The 22,632-nt window shown below is 39.9% G+C and overlaps 1 protein-coding gene across 1 annotated transcript; it reads right to left on the minus strand.

Annotated features, from left to right (window-relative positions):
• On the minus strand, positions 1-8,298 carry HSPA13 (heat shock protein family A (Hsp70) member 13). The gene is made up of 5 exons (XM_083362036.1): positions 8,157-8,298; positions 6,586-6,926; positions 3,473-3,686; positions 2,959-3,126; positions 1-2,334 (listed from the first exon to the last, which is right to left on the minus strand). Exons 1-5 carry the CDS (start codon positions 8,179-8,181, stop codon positions 1,673-1,675), a joined length of 1,410 nt encoding a protein of 469 aa, XP_083218162.1. The 5' UTR covers positions 8,182-8,298; the 3' UTR covers positions 1-1,672.
• Between the last annotated feature and the right edge of the window lie 14,334 nt (positions 8,299-22,632).

Here is a 22,632-nt window from a genome sequence, read left to right on the forward strand (position 1 = left end):
TACGCGCCAGATAAAGTCACACTTATTTAATAAGGTAGAGGAATACACAAATATATTTCATATTTTTTATTTATGAATTTATAAACCACTTATCACATTTACAATGCAATGTTTCTTGTGATTTATTTTTTGACATTTAAGTATTTGAAAATAGTTCCATGTCTTTTAATTTATGCATCTGGACATAAAAACAAGATTATACACTTCAATATTTATGACATCAGCAGCCTGAAAATACCAGCATTTTATTGAAAAGAATGGAGTGTTATCAACAATTATTTTTTTGTCTTCGCTATTTTCTAAACTTGGTCCTTCAAAAGATGTTCTATGGAATGGTTAAAAAGCTTCACCCTGCATTGGACTAGCAGTTAAACCTTAACATGTGGACAGTTTATCTTTATAATAATTATGCAGCAATATTAAAAATGTTCCAAATTCAAAATATCTCCAGCTTTAAATGTCTCATTTAAAATTTGAAACAACTTTTTCAATTTTCCTGAAGTGTTCTGATAACATTTTAACTATAGTGGAAATTCTAAACCTCACCATATTTTTAAAGGTTAAAAATAGGCTGCTTTGAGGTCTATCTTTCAGTACAGTTGGAACAGTATTAGAACACGCACACAAAATAATTTGTCTCCAGTTTAAAGTATTTTGAAACTGAATTGACTATTAGGGAAAATTCATATATTTATTTCATTGTGATGTGACGCTACTTTTCCACATAGACTTGTATGAAAGTTTTGTATGAATCCATGGGATATCCATATGTTGCTAAACCATAAACTAACTGTGGTCAGCTTGAATTGTGAATTATTGGAGCAAGCCAATCTCAAACAGTGGTTATGAAGAAGGCATGTTTCAGTATGCATATTTAAGATTAACCATAATTTAGGGTTAAGGCATAACACTAAATTGCAATAAATTGAAAACGGAAGCAATTACCTTCAATCTCCTCATGGCCTTGCTGGAGAAAAGGGGAGCATATGAACCCAAGGTTCATTTTTATAACACTACTCAATAGTTTTGTATTATATCAAAAAGGATCATTCTGTCATATAATCAGCAATGGTTAACTAGTGCCCACTTCTATATAGGAAGTCATTGTGTACAATGATCACCTCTCATTAGATATTAAGAGTGGTATCTCCCCAAAGTTTATAGTGTTAATGAACACAGACACAGAATTGACAGTAACTAAACCATGATCAGGCTTGAACAATGTTAGGAAAAGTGCTTTTAAATGCCATTTAGGAGGAACTTCACTGATATATAATAATACTGCTCCATGTCAGGCCAGGCCCAATCAATACAAACTCCTGAGAAATATCAGGATACAATACCAACACTATTGTCATCATTACTTCAAATTATTTTGTTCCTTATTCAAGTAATGAAGTCTTGAGGTTCTGTTCATTATTAAAGCAGGACAATAAGATAGTTTCAGGAATGAAGCTTCTGATCATTGGTTCTTTAAATAATGAGCTCACTGTTCTGCTAACTCAGGGAAAAATGAAATATTTTTTAAATCCAGTTTCTGAATCTCTTCAATGATGGGGAGGAACTAATGTATACTGAAAGTCCAGCATCATGCCAAAAGAATTTAGTTGAACAAATAGAATCCTGTTTTGTTTATATTATTAAAAAAATATTAATGCAAGAACACTGAAGTTCAATTGAAATTTTTCTTCCGTAAATGCCTGTTTGGAATTTCCACAGCACTAACTTGAAGAGGCCAAGATCCCCCAACAATTCCTGCTTGGATTGCCACCCCTGTTACAACAGCTAGGTCTGGATCAACAGAGGTGTTGGGTTTCTTTCCAAAGAATTCTGTGATAATTTTACGTATTTTAGGAATTCGGGTGGAACCTCCAACTAATACAATCTCATCTACTTCTTCCTTGTCCAGATGTCCTTCATTCAGTACCTGTGCAATGGGCACAAGGATTTTCTCAAAAAGGTCATCATTTAAAGTCTCAAAGAGTTTTCGGGAAATTTCTGTTTCAAAGCTAATTGTTTTCCATGTGCCATCAAGAGATTTTGAAAAGCTATCTTTTCTGTGCTCTGTCATTTCAGTTTCTGAAGGATTATTTTCATGTCTGTTATCCTTTTGCAAATTTTCACGCTGGTCTTTCTTCTCTGGCATGGTAAGAGAAATTTGGATTGTTGAAGAAGTGTGAACTGTCAAATTTAATTTGACAGATTCTACAGCCTGCCTGAGACGATGTATTTCTTCTTTTCTAGAGGGCAGAGAGCCATATGTGTGATGGAGTTCATTATAGAGGAATTGCAACAACCGTTGATTGAAGTCCTGCCCTCCAAGTTTGTTGTTCCCTAAAAGACAAAATCTACATATATCAGATAACTGATAGGGAAATAAATATAGATGTAATAGCATTAAACACTTGGAGAAGAGTAAGGTATCTCAGTAAGATAGAGCATGTGTTACACCTGCCATGGGCTTAACAAAATTATTCTTGCTAACCTAGTTTGAAAAAAACTGCTGAGTTGAACAATAGGCCATCAATTACAGCTAGCAGTCCATATTTAATATGGTGCACTGGCAAACTGCAAATACATATCAAAAAGACATATGATTTAAGCTATAATCATGTGTACTTAACTATAAATGTTACCTTATTTGCATGAATAAATCATGGTAACTGTAATACCACGGACAGAATTTCTGTAGTTAAATCTACATATTTTGCTAAATCATGGTTCAAAACACCAGAGAAACTGGATTCACACAACACATAAAACAAATAAATAGCTGTCGTGATTAATGCAATGTTTCCATTTGCTTTATGTCTTTTCTCATATTATGACAAGAAACACTGGATGGAAGAAGCATGATCTTTGTGTTCAGTCATTATTCAGTCACGAGTTGTAATAAAGACAGTAGTAAGAGATAATTTAAAAAAATATTGCACATAATTAATAAAAGCATTTATTTACCTGCCATAGCTCGAGTCAGGAACATCCCTCCTTGTTTATTTAGCAGGGAGACATCCAAGGTTCCTCCACCCAGATCTACTACCAGAACATTGGATACATCAGCCTTGTGAAGGCCATATGCCAATGCTGCAGCAGTAGGCTCATTAATTACCCGCAAAACGTCCAGTCCTACAAAGATAAAAAGATATTTCATTTTCAAACACACTTCACAGTCAACAGAATATATGTTCAAGCATAAACAACTGTATACTGTACAATTTTTATGTCAAATATAATACTATGGTAATTTAAGTGAAAACTTAATATATGTCTACTTTTGGAACTCTTTCAACAAAGTAATAAGTATTTAAAATAGAGATTATTCTACTTTGCATTTACAGTGATTCATTTTAATCATTCAGGGATTTCATTGTGGCTTCAAATTCCTCAAATAAAACCTGTGGTTTCATTGCTGCTCCAGTTTAGGACCCTTTGAAAACTGAGTTTAAGGAAATGTGAAAAATATGTGCATCACCTGCAAGGAGAGCTGCCTTAATTGTGTAGATACGCTGTCTTTCATCAAACTCTGCTGGCACTGAAATAACTGCTTTGGAAACAGGCACTCCGAGAAACTCCTCTGCCATCCTTTTCAATTTCAAAAGAAGCTGAGAACTAATATACTCTGGTGTTACCCTAATAGTCTCATTGGTTACAACAGAAAATTCAGCAGTTCCTTTGTTGTTAAGAATCTGAGAGAGGGAAAAGGAGCAAAAAATGGAACATATTATCTAACATAGGCCCAGTTTACATATTAAGCTGTACAGTATTTATTTAACCATTAGCTGGTTTCAGCTATGTGGAAAACAAACCATGGTTTATTTCTGGCAAAAATTAATTAGGTTAATACAATGTTCAGCACTTCTTTACATTATATATGTTCTCCAAAGTTCAGCTACTCTTGATCAAACTGTATGTTTCAACAAATTCCCAAGTAAAATGAAATTAACACAACCTTTGCTTGCTGGGTATAAACACAACTTCTGTAAATTTGAATCAGTACTATTTATGACCAGTTTACAGGCTCTAAATAAGAAAACAATGATTTGGACAAGTGCAGACAATTAGGCAATACTTTACAGCAGGGGTGTCAAACTGCTGGCCCCCGGGCCGGATGCATCACATGGAAGCCACGCCCACCCCATTGCTGGCAATGGCAAAACTGTCCTGATACGTTGTGCGACGTCACGTGATGTCGTGAGTTTGACATGTCTGCTTCACAAGTAATCCTCAACCTACAGCCATTTGTTTAGTGACTGTTCGAAGTTATAACGGCACTGAAAAAAGTGACTTATGACTGTTTCTCATGCTTACGACCATTGCAGAAATACATAAGAATAAAGAGCCTCTTAATTGTCTATAAGAAAATTTTTGTAGTTGTTATTTGTGCCAAAAGAACTGCTAAAAGTGAGGGATCCTTGGTGCTCTCTAAACTTGGTTGTTTTCTTGCAGACATTTCATTACCCAAACTAGGTAATATCATCATAATGCCTGATATGCACTGATGATGTTACCTAGAAACATCTGCAAGAAAGCAGAGAACACCAAGGACCCCTTATTTCAACCCTGAGCTACAAGTTTTTCATTTACTGTTAAAAGTATTAACTGAAAGGTTCTCTAAATATCTGTACTTGCTACATACATCAAAATCTTAAACAATTGCATATTAATAGAAACATGTTCAAATTTGCAGAAATACTTTGTACTATGTAGAAATTTATGTCCACTTCTTTTTATATGTGTATCTGGGTGCCTCTGGGTCAGTCTGAACTCATAGTCATTGTCTTGACTAGTCCCTGCAGTTCTTGGCAAAATTTTAGGAATCAGTTTACCATTGCCTTGTTTCTAGGATCGGTCTAAGGCAGGGGTAGGCAACCTTGGCTCAGGAATTCTGGGAGTTGAAGTCTATGAGTCATAAAAGAGCCAAGGTTGCCTACCCCTAGTCTAAGGTCTCCCAGCTGGCTTTGTGTCTAAGGGTTGATTAAAATTCATGGTCTCTTAGTTTGTAGCCAGGTGCCTTAACCACTACATCAAACCATCTCTATTTTCTTAGGGATTATTCTGACCAAAGTGCCTACATTTTTGCATACATTTGTACTATACACCAAATCTAATTCTAAATCTGATGTTTTATTTTATTTCTCATTTGTATCTTTCTTGTATTAATGCCTCTTTCTTGCAATTCTGCAGAGCAAAAGTCAAGAACAGCTTAGAAAAGTGAGGTTTTTTTTTACATGCACATTCCAGGATCCTCATTCTCCTTGTTACCAGATTTTTCACACAAATGTGAGCAGAAGATATAAGTGAAAAATTCAACTGCAAATGTTAAACTACATAACTGCCTCCAAAGAAGAATAAGAAAATGCACATTTCATAAGTGAAAAATTGTAGTATATTGTAAGAAATACATAAGAAAAACACATTGCCTATTAAATAAACTGCCTACCACAAATCAAGAACTTCACAGTTAACACAGGAAAATATCCTAACAACTCCTCTCTCAAAACAATAAAAGCAAAAAAAAAAAACACAGAACACAAAAGAGCAGCACATTTCATTAAAAATAATTAAACTGTCACACATACACAATCTATTTTCCTCTGAAAAGTATTCACAAATAAAAACTCTTCCCCAAACACTTTTAAAGATACTATGGACAATGCAATTACAAAATCCAAAGTAAAATCATCCTTTATAACTGTTAGGATACCTGAGTTATTAGCTGCACACTGGCAGAGAAAAGGAAGGAAAAACAAATAAGCTGGTTAAACATGGCAGGAGGGCTTTGTGCATCTGGAGTAAACAAATCATAATTTAATGATGAGTCGAACCTTGCCAAAAGTTGTCAAGGAACCCAAACTTACAAGAAAATGAATATGATTAAGACTGCAAGGCTTATTCCTTGTAAGCAGTCATTTATTCCTCATTTTCTTTGGGAACTACATGATGACAGAATATGCTACGGAAAGTTAATTGTAAACAAATGTCTGATCTTCCATTATTCACAGCCAGGGACAAACAGAATGCATACAATATAATCCATATTAAATACACATATTCAATACAATTGATAATCGAAGAAGCCACCAAAAAATTAAGTTTCAGTAACATAGGGACACGGTGGCTCAGTGGGTTAGGACACTGAGCTTGTCGATCAGAAGGTCGGCAGTTTGGCGGGTCGAATCCCGAGTGCCGCATAACAGAGTGAGCGCCTGTTACTTCTCCCAGCTTCTGCCAACCTAGCAGTTTGAAAGCACGTAAAAACGCAAGTAGAAAAATAGGGACCACTACAGTGGGAACGTAACAGCGTTCCGTGTGCCTTTGGCATCTAGTCGTGCCGGCCACATGACCACGGAGATATTCTCGGACAAGCGCTGGCTCTTCGGCTTTGAAACAGAGATGAGCACCGGCCCCTAGAGTCAGAAACGACTAGCACGCATGTGCGGGGGAACCTTTACCTTTTAACAGTAACATATTTCAAAAAAGCAGCTGGACATGAAAATTTCATAAGATCTGAAGCATTCCAGTTTTTCCCCAACAGGAAAGAAAGTGATTATTTAAAATCATTGATAAGCAAGTAGTTAACTTTACCTTAAATGGGTATCTGCTGCTTTCATTTAAAAGTTCCTTTGTGGTGAAGATCTTTCCTATAAATCTCTTGGCATCATACACAGTATTCTGTGGATTTGCATCTGCTAATTCTAGTGCATCATATCCCACATACACATCATTCTCAGTAAATGACACTATGCTTGGAATGCTGTTGTGTCCATTTTCATCTGGAATCACTTTCACTTGTCCTTTACCAGGAAGGAACACTCCAACTGAACAGTATGTAGTACCAAGGTCAATCCCTATTACTTTTGGTGTGGGCATAGGTAAATACTGTTGGGCTAGATATCCAGCTAGTAAAAGGGTCAAAATAGCAGAACCTAAAAGAAAAAAGAAAAAAAAAAGAGGATGGGGTGGGTGGGGAAAGAGTGATTAAAATCAACTAATTCATTTCAATATAAACAAATGTATTATCTGTTTCTTCAATGCAACAGAGTCTTGTAAATGTATTATTGCATTTTATCATTATTAATTCCGCCGGGACCTGAAGACCTGGCTCTTTGAGCTTTCTGGCCTGGACTGAGAGTATTAACTGGGGCTTTAATTGTATTCTAATTGGGGTTTTTATGCCAAGGTTAATGTAATCATTTTAATTGTTTTTAATTTTTGTAATTTGCTGTATTGTTTTTAAAAACCTTGTGAACCGCCCTGAGTCCTACAGGAGAAGGGCGGTATATAAGTCTAATAAAATAAATAAATAAATAAATAAATAAATAAATAAATAAATAAATAAATAAATAAACAAACAAACTTCTTTTCTCCTTTATCCAAAGTACAGCACTTCTTGTTTGGAAAGCTATAATTTTGTTTAGCATTTATAATGAGCATTTCACAATATGTTTCCTGAACTATACACCGGATTTCTACCATTAGAAAGTACACATTTGAAAACAAACATTTTGAAACTATGCTAGGGAGTTTAGAAATGCATTTACATATTTAGCCATATGAGTTAAACATTCTTACAATTTATTGAATAAGGTTTTGTCTGTATCAGGATAAGGATACACACACAAATTCCTAAACATTACATCCGGGGGGCGGGGGGAGGGGAATGTAAGGGTTTTTTGGCTTCCTCTATTCCCAGATTAACAAATGTTCTTTTTTGCCCGTGGCTTTGTCGATTCCCACTAAGATAAATGCAGAGAAAAACCCGCAAATAATAAATTTTGAAGCTTCTCACTGCATTTATTTTAGTTTAAGCCTCAGACCACAAGTCCCCATTTTATTTATTTATTTATTTATTTAATTTCCCAACTTGATCTTCCATTTCCTTCCGAGTTCAAAAGCAGAACATGATGGTGAGCATTCCGATGTCACCTGAACGCTACTTGTGTCTACTACCACTGAAATTTCTAATCAGCTACCATAACTAATGGTAGCAGAGCCAGTTTGTTTGGCACATTACGATCCTGAACAGTGGGTTTCAATTCAAATACCATACTTCGGCTGTCTCCCTAGGAGGGGAGGGAGAAAATCATTATATTCACCGAAAGGAACGACGTACTAGAAGTAACTAGATAAAAGCTCCCCAATTAACAGATACTTACCCAACACCGTCATTTCCCCGGCCATTTCTAACGATTTTGCCCTGGCGCGTCCTACAAGGACCCGGCTGCTACTCGGCTACCCGGCTTCCGGTATCATTCACCGCTTTGCTGACTGTACCTTAGTTTCTCCTGAAGAGCTTAGAAAACCCTCGGGTGGTGCGGGTTATGCTGGGAAGTGTAGTCTCATTCGTCTAAGACTCCAATAGAGTTTATTGGGAGGGAAAACTACGATACCCAAGCAGCAACACGCAGATTACAAATGGCGCTTCTGGCGTGAAAGGCTCTCCAAGATACGTCACCATTCTCCACGAAGGGACTGATGGGGCGGGAAGGAAGTTTCCCGTTGGTGTAGTGTGAAAGGGGCAGGCATTTTATAAATGCTTTTCCTGTTTCTCCTTTCTTTGCACATATTTTTGGGATTTGGTTAAATCTTTGTAATTGTGGTTGTAGTCCTCCACCTCACCATTTCTTAGACATAAGTGTACGTATTAGCCTTGCGATATTAAAATTTATTTCTGTTTCCACTAACCGTTTGTATAAATACGTATTGTCTCCGCAAAGCGTTTAAGGCAGGGGTGTCAAACTCAATTTCATTGAGGGCCGCATCAGCATTGCGGTTGCCCTCAGGGGGCCGGGTGTGTATGGTCTGGGTGGGCGTGGCCTACTGGGTGGGCGTGGCTAGAGTGCATATGGCCTACTAGGTGGGCATGGCCAGCTCTACATCGTTCACATCAAGGGTGCCTATGGGGGCCTGGGCAGGAGTGAGACAGATCTGAGGGTCTCTGGCAGAAGGAGGGTCTCTGGGCCAGGGTCAAGGCAGTGGGGGCCGTTCCCTCACTGTTTCCAGGATGGCTTCGCGGGCCGCATGAAACCACTTCACGGGCCGGATCTGGCCCCCGGGCCTTGTGTTTGACATGTCTGGTTTAAGGGTTGGACTTTGAAAATCTGGATATAATTCCAACGGTGAGGAGTAGTTACATGAATATCTTATGGTAAAGTTTTGGAAAAATGCATTTTGTATTTTATTTGTGTCTCATTAAGATACTAATCAAACTACATGTCTCACGCAGTTTGGTGTCATGCAATTTAATAAAGAGGTAAGAGGAATGCTTAAGTCATTAATAAAAATGTTGAAAAAATAGGATTCGGAACTGAAATGTGTCTTTCCCTATTCAGTAGGCTTGGTTAGCTGCAAGAGTATTGATAAATAAGCTCTAAGAAGCCACTTGTTTTGCCATCAAGGCCCAACTTAGTATGCTAATCAGAATGCCATGGGATATGTTAACACATGCTTTGCTGAAAGCAAGATATACGTTTTAATAAAGATATATGTCTTAATAAATAAATACAGCTTTCACAATCTTATGAAGTGTGATGCTGACTAAGAGCTTCAAAAACAGGCTGGATGAATTTGTGGAAGTCATAGTGCTAGCAATCTGGATATGTGCCACAGTCCAAATCAGACAGAACTTTTAGAAGCAAAGAGTCCCTTTTATAGCTATAGCACACAGCAGCTGTTACATATTTAAGGTTTGATGAACTAGAAATCTAGAAACAAATGACAAATCCAAGAAAAAAGATGAGAGACAAAATGAGGTGTAACTGCCAAGCAAGAAGCCAAACACGGCACAGCTGAGGCTTGAAAAATTGTCCTTTTAAGGGGTTAGCCCAATAAGTAATCCATACTGAGCTACCTAGATGCCCAATTGAGGTATATTGCTCTACCCACCTGCATTTGTTGTTTTATCTTTAAAACACCCCTCCTACGTAGTGAATCTCAGAGTCTATCAGGCAGTCAGTGAGTGGGGCAGGGGTCTTAAGTGTTTGCTTGATCTGTTCCAGTCAGGCTGGAGTTACTGGATTCCACTATGCTAGAATTGTCCCCTCTAAAACAATTATAGCTTCATCCTTCACATCAGAAGGGCAATAACATCACTGCTTATGCTACCTCAGTTTCTGATTAGTAATATCTTTAAGGGAAGAATATGTTTGACCTTGAGGAAGATGTACTGATTTTGGATAATCACTACATTGTTTAAAATTTACTGTCATATTAGTTTCTTCATGATTTGCTTTAAAATCTTCCAAGGTATTTATACCAGATTGATTAGTCTGTAGTCACCTGTATTTTCTCTCCTCAGCCCACTTTTTTTAAAGTGGGCATAGCATGTATTCTCCATTCATTTTTTTATTTCACCCATTATCCAGAATTCTTCAAAGACTATGAAGACAATCAATAGTTATTTTAGTACCTTGGGATGAAAATGTTCTGTTCTGAATATCCATACAGAAACAAATAAGCTTTCCTGGAACATCTTTTTATCAAGAACACACTTCAGTTCTGCTCCTTCATTTGCTCTTCACAATTGTTTATTGGAACAATACTCTTATTGCAGAACATTGAGCCAAAATGAGGGATGAGCATTTCTGCCTTTTCTGAATTAATTGGTTTATTGAGCAGGTAATACATTCCTTGGTTTCCTCTTTTATTTTAAGCAAACAAGAAAGATGTCAATTTAACAAGCTGTTTAGAGAAAATGATAAATGTTAATTCCAAATGTGCATTAAGTATAAATTACATCATTTGTAATTTATATCAGCTTTGTAATTATATAATTGATGTTTTATATTCCATGTTTAAATTTTAAATATTTTAAATTGACAGAAATGGTTAAATTACACCAATTGTCCAGACTGCTTAAGAAGTAATAGAGTTTGTCAGTTGTTTGAAGGTGATATCCAAACAGAAATTTTCATTGTGTTCATAGTAAACTGAATGTAATTGAGGCTTTATTGTACCTGAAGAAATTCCTCTTATCATCTTTTGCCACCCTCAATACATTTTCTGCTTTAGTTTTTCTGATACCATTTATCATACTGTATGTTAATCCAATTTCCAATTACGGTATATATTTGATCTCTTCCTCCTTCCATCTCCTATGTGTGCCATTTTTGTTTTCAGATATTTACTGATCTTTTTCTGCAAACTTTAATGGTGTAGGGCCCTGGCTACCGGGCTGCGGGACAGGCTGGCCAGTATGTGCATGTTTGGGCATACGCGCGGTAGCAGCGGAGGCAACGGCTAGCACATATACGCATGTGCAAATAGGGCTGCTAGCACTGTGAGGGTTGTATGGCCCATTCGTGTATGCACAGTTAGCAGCAGCAGCTAGCACCTGCGCAAATGGGGCTACTAGTACCATGTGGGTACATACATGTGGCCCCATTCACGTGTGGTCCTGTTTGCGTGCACATGCACGCACAAATTTTACAGCTGCTCCCTTTCCCTCTGGGCCGCCAGCGTGAAAAGGTTGGTGACCTGGTGTAGGGTCTCCTGTTTGAACAAGGTGTTGGATTAGAAGAGGTCCAAGGTCCTTTCCAATTCTGTTATTCCATTATTCTGTTAATATCTCTCTTCTTCCTGGATTTGTTGCAATTTTTATACTTGTTCTTACTCATCTTGGGCTGCATTTTCTGTTAGCTAGCCATGCCGTGCAATCCAACCTGTCATTATTCTAAAATATTTTTTTAATTTATTATTTTTCTTGAAATTTGAGATACATTAAATTTTACTTTCCCTGTACTTTATTTTTCCTTAATATCAAGACATTTTCCCCAGTATTTCTTCTACTTCATTGACCAAAATGTTTTTATTATTCTTACTGTTTTTTTTAAAAAATGATTAGATTAATAGTCTATGAAAGTCTGTATCTGTTTACAGTGTACAATCTGAGGTCCTTTTTATCTCCAATTGCACAAGAAGTAGGTTGGTCATTTTTTGGCCAATTACATTTTTCATCAGTCTTTATGAAGTGTAAGATCTATCTATCTATCTATCTATCTATCTATCTATCTATCTATCTATCTATCTATCTATCATCTAATCTATCTTCTTTCTTTCTTTCTTTCTTTCTTTCTTTCTTTCTTTCTTTCTTTCTTTCTTTCTTTCTTTCTTCCTTTCTTTCTTTCCTGCCCACAGCCATTTTGTGTCACTAGTGCATAATCCAGATACATAGACTGAATTGATAAAGAAAGTCACCCCTACTTTTTTTTTATCTATAGTGGACCAACAAAATGCAGTAGATGTAGTATACTTGGACTTACACATATATACATATGTATATCTACATATGTAGATATTATACATAGTATATTGGGACATCAGTAAGGCATTTAACAAAGTGGATCAAACTTATCTGTCTATGTGAGATAGACAGCATCACCACCAGATGGATTTGTAAGTGGCTGACAAATCGCACTCAGAAGTGTAGTCCTCAATGGGGAAGGGTACCCAAAGATTTTGTCATTGGTCCAGTACTCTTCAACATCTTCATAAATAATTTAGATGAATAGTTAGAAGGAGAATTATCAGATGTGCAGATGACTTGGCTTGCAGTTTGCGTGCGCGGCGCTTTCGGACGCACAGGGGAAAGCTCCCTCCCTACCGTCCGATCCTTCTTCATTGGAGGACCCTGAAAAGGGTCAAAAGTTACCCTTGAGGGGTGACCACTGCAAGGAGACCCTCCTGTGGTCGTGGAAGGGCAGCAGCCCTCCGCCTGAATCCAGAGCAGCTCCTTTTGGCCCGAAGAAGAAGAGACCGGCCATCAACATGGCCAATCATTAAGCTGCTCCCTGCTGAAAGCCAAAAGCACCATGTAGCACAACGAAGCAATCTGGAGGACCTGGGTGAGACCTTTCCTTTTCTACCCCCCTAACTGCCTGCCTGTGGGACTTTTGAAAATTTTCTCCCCCCTTTTTTTTGAGAAAACGGCTTCTGTATACCTGGGGGATCAACATTTTAAGCCTTAAAGCATTGAAGGGGAAAAAAACACCAGCTGATTAAACAAAGAAACTAAATAATCTCATTCCTACTTACTAAAAAGCTCCTATTTCTGTGGGGATCTACTACCCTATTTTCTGTTTTAAGATGTGAACTAAGGAAAAAGAATGGACTAACTATATAAAAGCTTTATATTAATTTGAAAAAAAAACTTTATAACTTATTCTACATGCTACTGATGACATCCTGTCGCTAAACGTGGAATTGCAAGTAAACCTTTTGCTTATTTTGAGAGCAGAGAGCTCTCCTTGATATTATCTTTAAAGACAAGTGTGGGAACACCTGGCACTGAAAACATCTTTTAGAAACATTGCAGGTGGAAAATTACTGATTCTTATTAAAATAGCCTCCATGGAAGACTTAGCTGTAAACACTAACGAAATGGATGATTATATCCCACCACTTAACTACAAATTGATATTGGACACAATTTTGGCTATAACTGAGCAAATTAAAGCCAAATTGCGTGATAAACCTGACAACTCAAAGCCACCAAACCAAACTTTGACCTTAAATGATGAGCTGACAACCCAAAAACAAACAGAAGTGGAAATCAATACTAAAATAGGAGACTTCAAAGAGCAACAAACGCAGCCTACAGAGAACTTCGAAGTCCAAACTCCAACTTTAACTACAAAACTTACAATTCAAAAAACAACAATACCCAAAGAAAGAAACATTAAGAGCGAAGATATCAAAGGCCTCCAAATATAGTATGTTGAGGATTCAGCTAATCAAATGATAACAACATTAGTTACTACTTACTACCTAACCCAGATGGAAACGAACAAGAAAAAGACCAGACTGAATTAATGACAATCATATCAAACATCAAAAACTGAACTATTAAAGCAATACTTCAATGATTATAAACGGGACATTAGCTTGGCAAAGCTGTCATTTGGATGGCCTCCGTGGATTCAAATAAGAGGTGGAGGAAGAAAGGAAGACACATTGGAGAACTTAAAGGCACTAAGATGGAAGCCTGATTGGCACAAAAAGAAGGCGAGAGTTAGATTTAAAGACCTAGACTTCTCTCTCTTTTTTTGGGATTTGTAAAGAGAGAACTCAAAAAATTTCTTTTGATGGACTGAGGGGAATCTTAAAAAATAATAATAAACTGATCCTATATTTAAGTTTTAGATTTTTAAAGGAAAACAAAATTAAGCTTTTAGAATAAAACTTTGAATTATACAATACAATGTAGAATATTATAATAGAAGATAGTATTTTATTAAGTGTTGAATGGTTAAGACAATTTTTTTAGTAATTGGTGATGTGTTAAGATGAAAATTAGATTTTACTGTTAAATCATAAGAATGATTTGTAATGAACAATGTAAGTTTTATAGACAAGAGAATTACTCTTTACTGAAATAGGGGATTGTAGGTTACCCAAAAAGTAAGCTCTTTTCTGCATATTATAGGCTATCTTGGAGTATTTTTATTGCAATTAGATAAAACTTCAAAACAGGATTTTGATATGTATTAGTCTAACTATATTGAAAACTTTGTTAATTAGCTCATAACTAGAAATGTATTAACTTAATTACTTTGACTATGTGAAAATCAAGGGAATCAGAGAGGGAATTTTTATTGATGCAACCTGAACTATCTACAACTTGTTATTTGCTACTTTTGACTACCCAACCACCATATTGCTTCACAAATATGTTTATATCCCATACGGCTTCAAATCCAGAAGGATATTGACAGATTTCAACACTGGGCCCTATAAAACAAAATGTAATTCAGTGGTGAGAAGAGTAAGGCTTTACCCTTAGGCAAGGCAAACCAAATGCACAGGTATAGAATAAGTGTCACCTAATTCAACAGCAGTTATCTGTTAGAGGGAACTAGGAGTCCTAGCGGACAACCACTTAAGTATGACCCAGCAGTGTGTGGAAGCTGCCAGAAAAGCCAATGCAATCCTAAATTGCATCAAAGGAATAGCATCAAGATCACATAAGCATATATCAGTGCTGTATACTGCACTGGTGAGACCACACTTGGAATACTGCATCCACCTCTGGTCAACATGATACCAAAAAAAAATGTTGAGACTCTTCAAAAGAGCACAGAGAAGAGCAACAAAGATGATTAAGAGGCAGGAGGCTAAAACACAATGAACTGTTGTAAAACTGGATATATCTAATCTAACAAAGAGAAGGACTAGGGGTGATATAGTAGCAGTCTGCCAATATCTGAGAAATTGTTAGAAGAGGGGGAAACTATTCCCCAAAGCACCTGAGAGCAAGACAAGAAGTAACAGATGGAAACTTATGAAAGAGAGAAGCAACCTAGAACTAAGAAGAAATATCTTGACAGTGAGAACAATTAACCAGTGGAACAGCTTGCCTTCAGGAGTTATGGGTGGTCTGTCACTAGAGGTTTTTAAGAAGAGATTGGGCAGCCATTTGTCCAGAATGGTATAGGTTAGACAAAGAAGATCTTTTCCAACTCTGTTATTCTGTATTTTGTATTCTATATCTTGGATATGCAAAATATGTCCCTGTAAGAGAAACTGTCCTTATTGCTTTATTGGTTGCCAAATTGAATTCTTTGTCTTGTGTGTGTTGGGGAGAGGGGGGAGAGGGAGGTAATCCCAGGCCAATTATATTCTCTTGAAAACAGCAAGAAAAGAAAACATCAGTTTTCCTAAATTATTTTGTCCAAGATTCCACTAATATTCTTTAATCAGAAAGAAGAAACAGTCTAATTTATTGGAAAAATTATACATTACGATATATTGGCTGGTATAAGGTGTTATATGGCAAAGTTTGGGGGTATACTGTAAGACGTGGTGGATGTCTTAAGAGCCTTGGTGGAGCAGTGGGCTAATGCCTCCTTAAGTAACACCAGCTGCCTGCAATTAGTGCAGGTTCGCATCCCACCAGGCTCAAGGTTGACTCAGCCTTCCATCCTTCCGAGGTAGGTAAAATGAGGACCCAGATTGTTGGGGGCAATTAAGCTGACTTTGTAATAATGCCGCTTGGGGTGTGTGTGAAAGCCCTAATAAGCAGGCATATACATAGAATGAAGGCTACTGCTAAGCTTGTAAGCCGCCCTGAATCTTCGGAGAAGGGTGGCATATAAATGGAATTAAAATAAAAATAAAAAATAAAAAAATGTGGTTAAATTACAGGTCACAGAAGTTAGCCCAATTCCATTATAGAGAAAAAGGATTAAAGCAGCTGTTATATTTATTTTCCACTAGATGTCAGAATATTACTAGACATTGAGGTACACTGTGTATTATAATAATTTAGAAAGCAGATTGCTAATGTGAGGCCTCATCATTTCCTAATTATATATTTAATCCTCTAAATGTGGCAAATTCACTGTCTGAAATACCTTTGGAACTTGACAGGACAACACATTCTTTCACTTTCACAAACAGTTTCATGATAACTATTATCTTTAGAATGATTAATACCTTCCTTTTTTAATGTTGGTGATCACCATGAGGCACCAAAATTCAGCTCCATTAATGCCTCCTGGGGGGGGGGCACTATAACTGAAAACCACAAAGAATATACATTGTGTAAAATAAAAATGAGAGGGGAAGTCATAAAACCCTATCTCATGAGGACATGATACAATATAATCTCTGTGCTCTGAGAGCTTAAGGAAAGGTGGATTGTACAGTTAATCCTCAAGTTATGACCACTCTGACCAGTTACTTTCATTTGTTTGTCTGCTTTTTCTCCTGAGCAACCCAACTACAGAGGTCACAATCCAAGGCAGGGGTCTTCAAACTTGGCCCTTTTATGACTTGTGGACTTCAACTCCCAGAATTCCTCAGCCAGAGCCTGGCTGAGGAATTCTGGGAGTTGAAGTCCACAAGTCATAAAAAGGCCAAGTTTGAAGACCCCGATCTGCTCACAATATGTACACAACTGCACCTCCCACCTGCCCCAGCTCCATAGTTCGTGCCTGCCCCCAGCACTTACAGATGCTCCATAATGCCCACCCATAGTTCTTGCTGGCCTGTCTGCAGCCCATGTGCACTCCACAGTGCCTCCCTACACTTGCATTTGCCTAGAGCAGACTAGAATCGGTAAGAATCAGTAAGATAATAATGTAAAAGCAGAAAAAAATGAACACAAACCTATAATTTCTACCCATGCTTAAAATAACAAGGTACTAAAATGATAAGTGAAAGCGTTAATCACACGAATACAGTCTAGCTTCTGGAGTACATTAAAATGACTGAGGATTATTAACATAATACCAGGAATCAAGATTTTCTAGATAGCAGTTAAGGAAACTTAATAAATTTAAAATGAATCATCAAGGCTTATTGTTTAAATAAAGGCTTCTATTATGCATGAAAAGGCAATCTCATTTTTTCTGCCTCTATATAGTATTAAAGGAAGCATTAATCAAATCAATCAATAGAAGTAGTTTAGTCAAAGTACAATGATAATAAACAATAATTTCATCAGTGGCAGACTGTAGGTAGAGCCAATCAAATGGAGGGATTTGTTTGCATAGGCCTATAAGAAGATCTGTAATGCCACTCCTCCAGGCTTTGCAATCTGGCCTCTAGTGATGAAATTAGTCAGTAAAATAATTCTGGGAGTTGAAGTCCAGTAAAATCAGTCTTGGTCTCTGATTTAATATGAACACCATCTCTAGTTCTGATTAGATATTGGCTTACAATCCAAGCAGTAGGAAAAATGTCTTCTTTAATGGCCTAGAACAGGGGTGTCAAACTCAATTTCATTGAGGGCCGCATCAGCACTGCGGTTGCCCTCAGGGGGCTGGGTGGGCGTGGCCTACTGGGTGGGCATGGCTAGAGTGCATATGGCCTACTGGGTGGGCGTGGCCAGCTCAACATCATTCGCATCAAGGGTGCCTATGGGTGCCTGGGCAGGAATGGGACAGATCTGAGGGTCTCTGGCAGAAGGAGGGTCTCTGGGCCAGGGCCAAGGCAGTGGGGGCTGTTCCCTCACTGTTTCCAGGATGGCTTCGCGGGCCACATGAAACCACTTCGTGGGCCGGATCTGGCCCCCGGGCCTTGTGTTTGACATGTCTGGCCTAGAAGATTTTCTCCCTTCTTCCCTACAGTCTTTTGTTTGTACATACTTTGCTATATGCTTTTATTTCTATCCCATGTATGTGGTCCCTCCCTATTTATAATTCTTTATATATTTTATAAATTCTTTATTTGTTGTTGTTAGCTGCGAAGTCATGTCCGACCCATCGCGACCCCATGGACAACGTTCCTCCAGGCCTTCCTGTCCTCTACCATCTTCTGGAATCCATTTAGGTTCACGCCTACTGCTTCAGTGACTCCATCCAGCCACCTCATTCTCTGTCATCCCCTTCTTCTATTGCCCTCAATCTTTCCCAGCATTAGGCTCTTCTCCAGTGAGTCCTTCCTTCTCATTAGGTGGCCAAAGTATTTGAGTTTCAACTTCCCAAAGCTCATTGGGGGTCCTTGTTTGAGCTCTGCCCTGTAGATCCCAGAATATACTTAATAGGTAGGTATTTGGAGTATTCCAAACAGGACACTAACCTCCAATTGAAGAAATCAAAGCGTTTTTTACATGATATAAAGGCAGAAATATTTTTTCCTCTTTAAAAAGTTGCAAAGTAGTAACTCTAGTTTTTATATTCCTAATTTATAGTTTAAAATATTAGTAAACTTTCAGAAGCTAACCTTTTAACAATAAAAAAGTCAGTTGGTCCAGGGCTAAGAAAATATATGCATTGGTAATGACTGTCATGCAGTATATCAAGATTGTATCTTGTAGCAAATGGCACAATTTAATTTGGTTCACATGTTATATAGCCTCGAAAATTTGATCTCATTTCAGCGATATATGTGTGTGTGTGTGTGTGTGTGTGTATGTGTGTGTGTATGTGTATATATGTATATGTGTATATATATATATGTATATGTGTATATATATGTATATATGTGTGTGTGTGTGTGTGTATATATATATATATGTGTGTGTGTGTTTATATATATATATATATATATATATATATATATATATATATATATATATATGCATATATACATATACACATATATATACACATACATATACATATACATACATATATATAAAGTTATTTTAACAAGCCACTAGTACAGTTTTGCCTCTTAATCTGTAATGTAAGGGTACTGAACTATCTTGCTGAATATTGCTGGATATGGTGATCACATTTATCTGTATATTACTAAAACTCTTGTGCCTATTTGATTGTTTGTAACCATCAATTAGGCAAAATGGTGTATCACAGGACAACATTATTTTGTAATCAATTTAGCTCATACAGAATGTGTTCAAAATCTGAGACCCACGTTTCCCATGGGACTGAAATTAGGCAAAGTTGTGGACGCTTCAGTATTGCTGTGCTGCTATTCTTCAGCACTGCTGCACTCATCAGATTGTCATTTCAAATGCTCCCTGCCAGCTCTCCACAAGGTAGGTCAATGGGGATGCTAGCAGGAAGTTGGAAGTCCCTGACCTGCCTGCAGATAAGTTACAGCTGCTGGGTGGGAAGGTTATGTGAGAGGCACTGTGTGTGTGTGTTAGGGTGGGCACCACTTGGAACAGGGTGGGTTTCTGAGTGGTGTTGCATGGCTTAGGGAGGGCACACGAGTGTGCCAAAGTGCAGAAGAAGCACTGTGCAGGTTGAGTAGGGCAGGAGGAAGTGCACAAGAGGTGCAGTGCAGATTAGGGAGAGATGCCATAAGCATCAGGGAGCATGCATAAGAGGTGCAGCATGGGTTGGGGAAGACGCAAGAGGATTTGGATGCCATGGAGGCACAGTGGAGGTTGGAGAGGATATTTATTTATTTATTTATTTATTTATTAGTTTTTATAAACCGCCCTTCTCCCGAGGGACTCGGGGCGGTGTACAGAGGAAGGAAGGTATACAGATTGAACAATAAAGATAATAAGAAACACTAATGAACACAAACTGGGACCCCAATTAACGCTATCATGCCAGGCCAGCCTGCTGAAACAGGAAAGTTTTTAAGTCGCGACGGAAGGTACGGAGGTCAGGGGCCATCCGGATTTCTGTTGGTAAGGTGTTCCAGAGGGCTGGCGCACCCACTGAGAATGCCCTCCCCCTGGGGGCCACCAGCCGACATTCCTTGAGCGGTGGCACCCTGAGGAGGCCCTCTCTGTGGGAGCGCACAGGACGGTGGGGTGCTGACATCGGCAGAAGGTGCTCCCGAAGGTAGTCCGGACCCATGCCATGTAGGGCTTTGTAAGTCATCGTTAGCACCTTGAACTTCACACGGAAGGCAGCCGGAAGCCAGTGCAGCGCACGGAGGAGAGGTGTGATATGGGAGTATCGGGAGGCTCCCAAGAGTGTCCGTGCCGCCGCACTTTGCACCAGTTGAAGCTTCTGAGTGGATCTCAAGGGCAGCCCCATGTAGAGAGCGTTACAATAGTCTAGGCGAGATGTCACAAGGGCATGGGTGACTGTACGTAAGGAATCCAGGTCCAGATAAGGCCGTAGTTGGCGAATTAGTCGAACCCGGGAGAAGGCCCCCTTGGTCACAGCTCCAATGTGGTCTTCCAGGGAGAGCTGCGAGTCTAGGAGGACACCCAGGTTGCGGGACCTATCAACAGGGGGAAGTAACTTGTCCCCAATGTTAAGCAGTGGGACGTTCTGGATCTCCTGGCTTCCCGGTACGTACAGCCATTCAGTCTTGTCCGGGTTCAGTTGAAGCCTGTTTCTCCCCATCCATTCCCGGACCGCTTTCAGGCAGCGGGACATCACGTCTAGGGCATCACTGATATTGTTTGGAGTTGAGATAAAAAGCTGGGTGTCATCAGCATACTGATGGTACCCTACTCCAAAACTGCGAATGATCTCACCCAGCGGTTTCATGTAGATGTTGAACAGGAGAGGCGAGAGGACCGACCCCTGAGGGACTCCGCAAGCGAGAGGCCTCGGGGTCGACCTCTGTCCCCCTGTCAGCACCGACTGCGAGCGACCCTGGAGAAAGGAGGAGAACCAACGCAGAACCGTGCCTCCCACTCCCAGTCCCCTGAGGCGTCGCAGCAAGATACCATGGTCGATGGTATCGAAAGCCGCCGAGAGGTCTAATAAGACTAGGACAGAGGAATGGCCCCTGTCCCGGGCTCTCCAGAGATCATTCATCAGAGCGACCAATGCCGTCTCCGTGCTGTAGCCCGGCCTGAAACCCGATTGGTACGGGTCTAGATAAACCGCTTCATCCAGGATCTGAGGAAGTTGGTGCGCCACCACGCTCTCAACAACCTTCGCAAGGAAGCGAAGATTGGAGACTGGACGAAAGTTATTCAAAGAGGATGGGTCCAAGGTGGGCTTCTTGAGGAGAGGTCTCACCACCGCCTCCTTCAAGGCGGTGGGGAAGTGACCCTCACTCAGAGAAGCAGAGATGACTGCTAGGAACCAGCCTCGTGTCGCCTCTCGAGCTGCATAGGCCAGCCAGGAAGGGCACGGGTCCAGTAAGCATGTGGAGGAGCTTAACCTTCTCATAATCCTGTCCACTTCCTTAGGAGTTACAGGATCAAATTCTTCCCAGATGACGTCGACAAGACTGTCCATGTCTTGTTCTTCCATCTCAGCCCAGTTGGAGTCCAGACCAGTTCGAATCCGAGCGATTTTATCCAGCAGATATTGACCAAATTCCTCGGCTCGACCCTGCAAGGGTTCCTCCCTCACCTCTTGGTTTAATAGGGAGCGAGTCACCCTGAACAAGGCAGCTGGGCGATTATCTGCGGACGCGATGAGGGTGGAAAAGTAGTTGGATTTTGCCACCCTTATCGCAGCGAGATAAGACCTGGTGAGGATTCTTAGTCGCAATCGGTCGGATTCGGATCGACTGGACCTCCAACGGCTCTCTAGGCCCCGTCTCCGACGCTTCATCTCCCGGAGCTCCTCGGTGAACCATGGGGCTCGCTGGGATCTGCGCCGGGTCAGAGGCCGCAAGGGCACAACTCGGTCCAGAGCCTCCGTGGCTGCCTTTTCCCAGGCTTCCACTAAGGCTTCCGCCGAGCTGTGAGCAGGGGGTGCATGCGAGTCCCTAAGCGCTGCCTGGAACTTATCAGGGTCCATTAGGCGCCTAGGGCGGTACCATCTGACTGGCACCGTGCACCCACGGTGGGGGGTGGCAAGGGGGAAGTCTAGCCGCAGGAGGTGGTGATCGGTCCATGACAGGGGCGTAACAGTTGTGGCACCCCCACCGACATCATCACGCCACCGTCCAGACAAGAACACCAAGTCTGGGTTGTGGCCTCTCTCATGAGTCGGCCCAGAAATTATTTGCAACAGGTCCATGGCCGTCATGGAAGCCATGAACTCCCGAGCCAGTTCGGACGATCCTCCCAGGGACGGTAGATTAAAGTCGCCCAAGACCATGAGTCTTGGGAATTCAACCACCAACCCTGAGAGGACATCGAGTAGCTCGGGTAGGGCCGCCGCTGCACGATTAGGTGGTAGGTACGCCAGCAGCAGACCCAGCTGCGCCCCTGGGCCGAATCTCAGTAGGAGAGACTCACACCCGACCATCTGAGGGACGGTGGTCTCTCGCGGGCTAAGGGATTCCCTGATGATAACTGCCACTCCCCCGCCCCTCCCATGAGCCCGGGGCTGGTGCAGTACCTGGAAACCT

This window comes from Vipera ursinii (genome assembly GCF_947247035.1).
Source record: "Vipera ursinii genome assembly, chromosome: 4".
NCBI lineage: Eukaryota > Metazoa > Chordata > Lepidosauria > Squamata > Viperidae > Vipera > Vipera ursinii.

Coding starts and splice junctions, on each gene's coding strand:
- HSPA13 (XM_083362036.1), bottom strand. CDS start 8,181: ATGGCCGGGGAAATGACGGTGTTGG. Junction 3,687..6,585: donor GCAGCAGATACCCATTTAAG/GTAAAGTTAACT, acceptor TCCCTCTCTCAG/ATTCTTAACAACAAAGGAAC. Junction 3,127..3,472: donor TAAGGCAGCTCTCCTTGCAG/GTGATGCACATA, acceptor TTATCTTTGTAG/GACTGGACGTTTTGCGGGTA.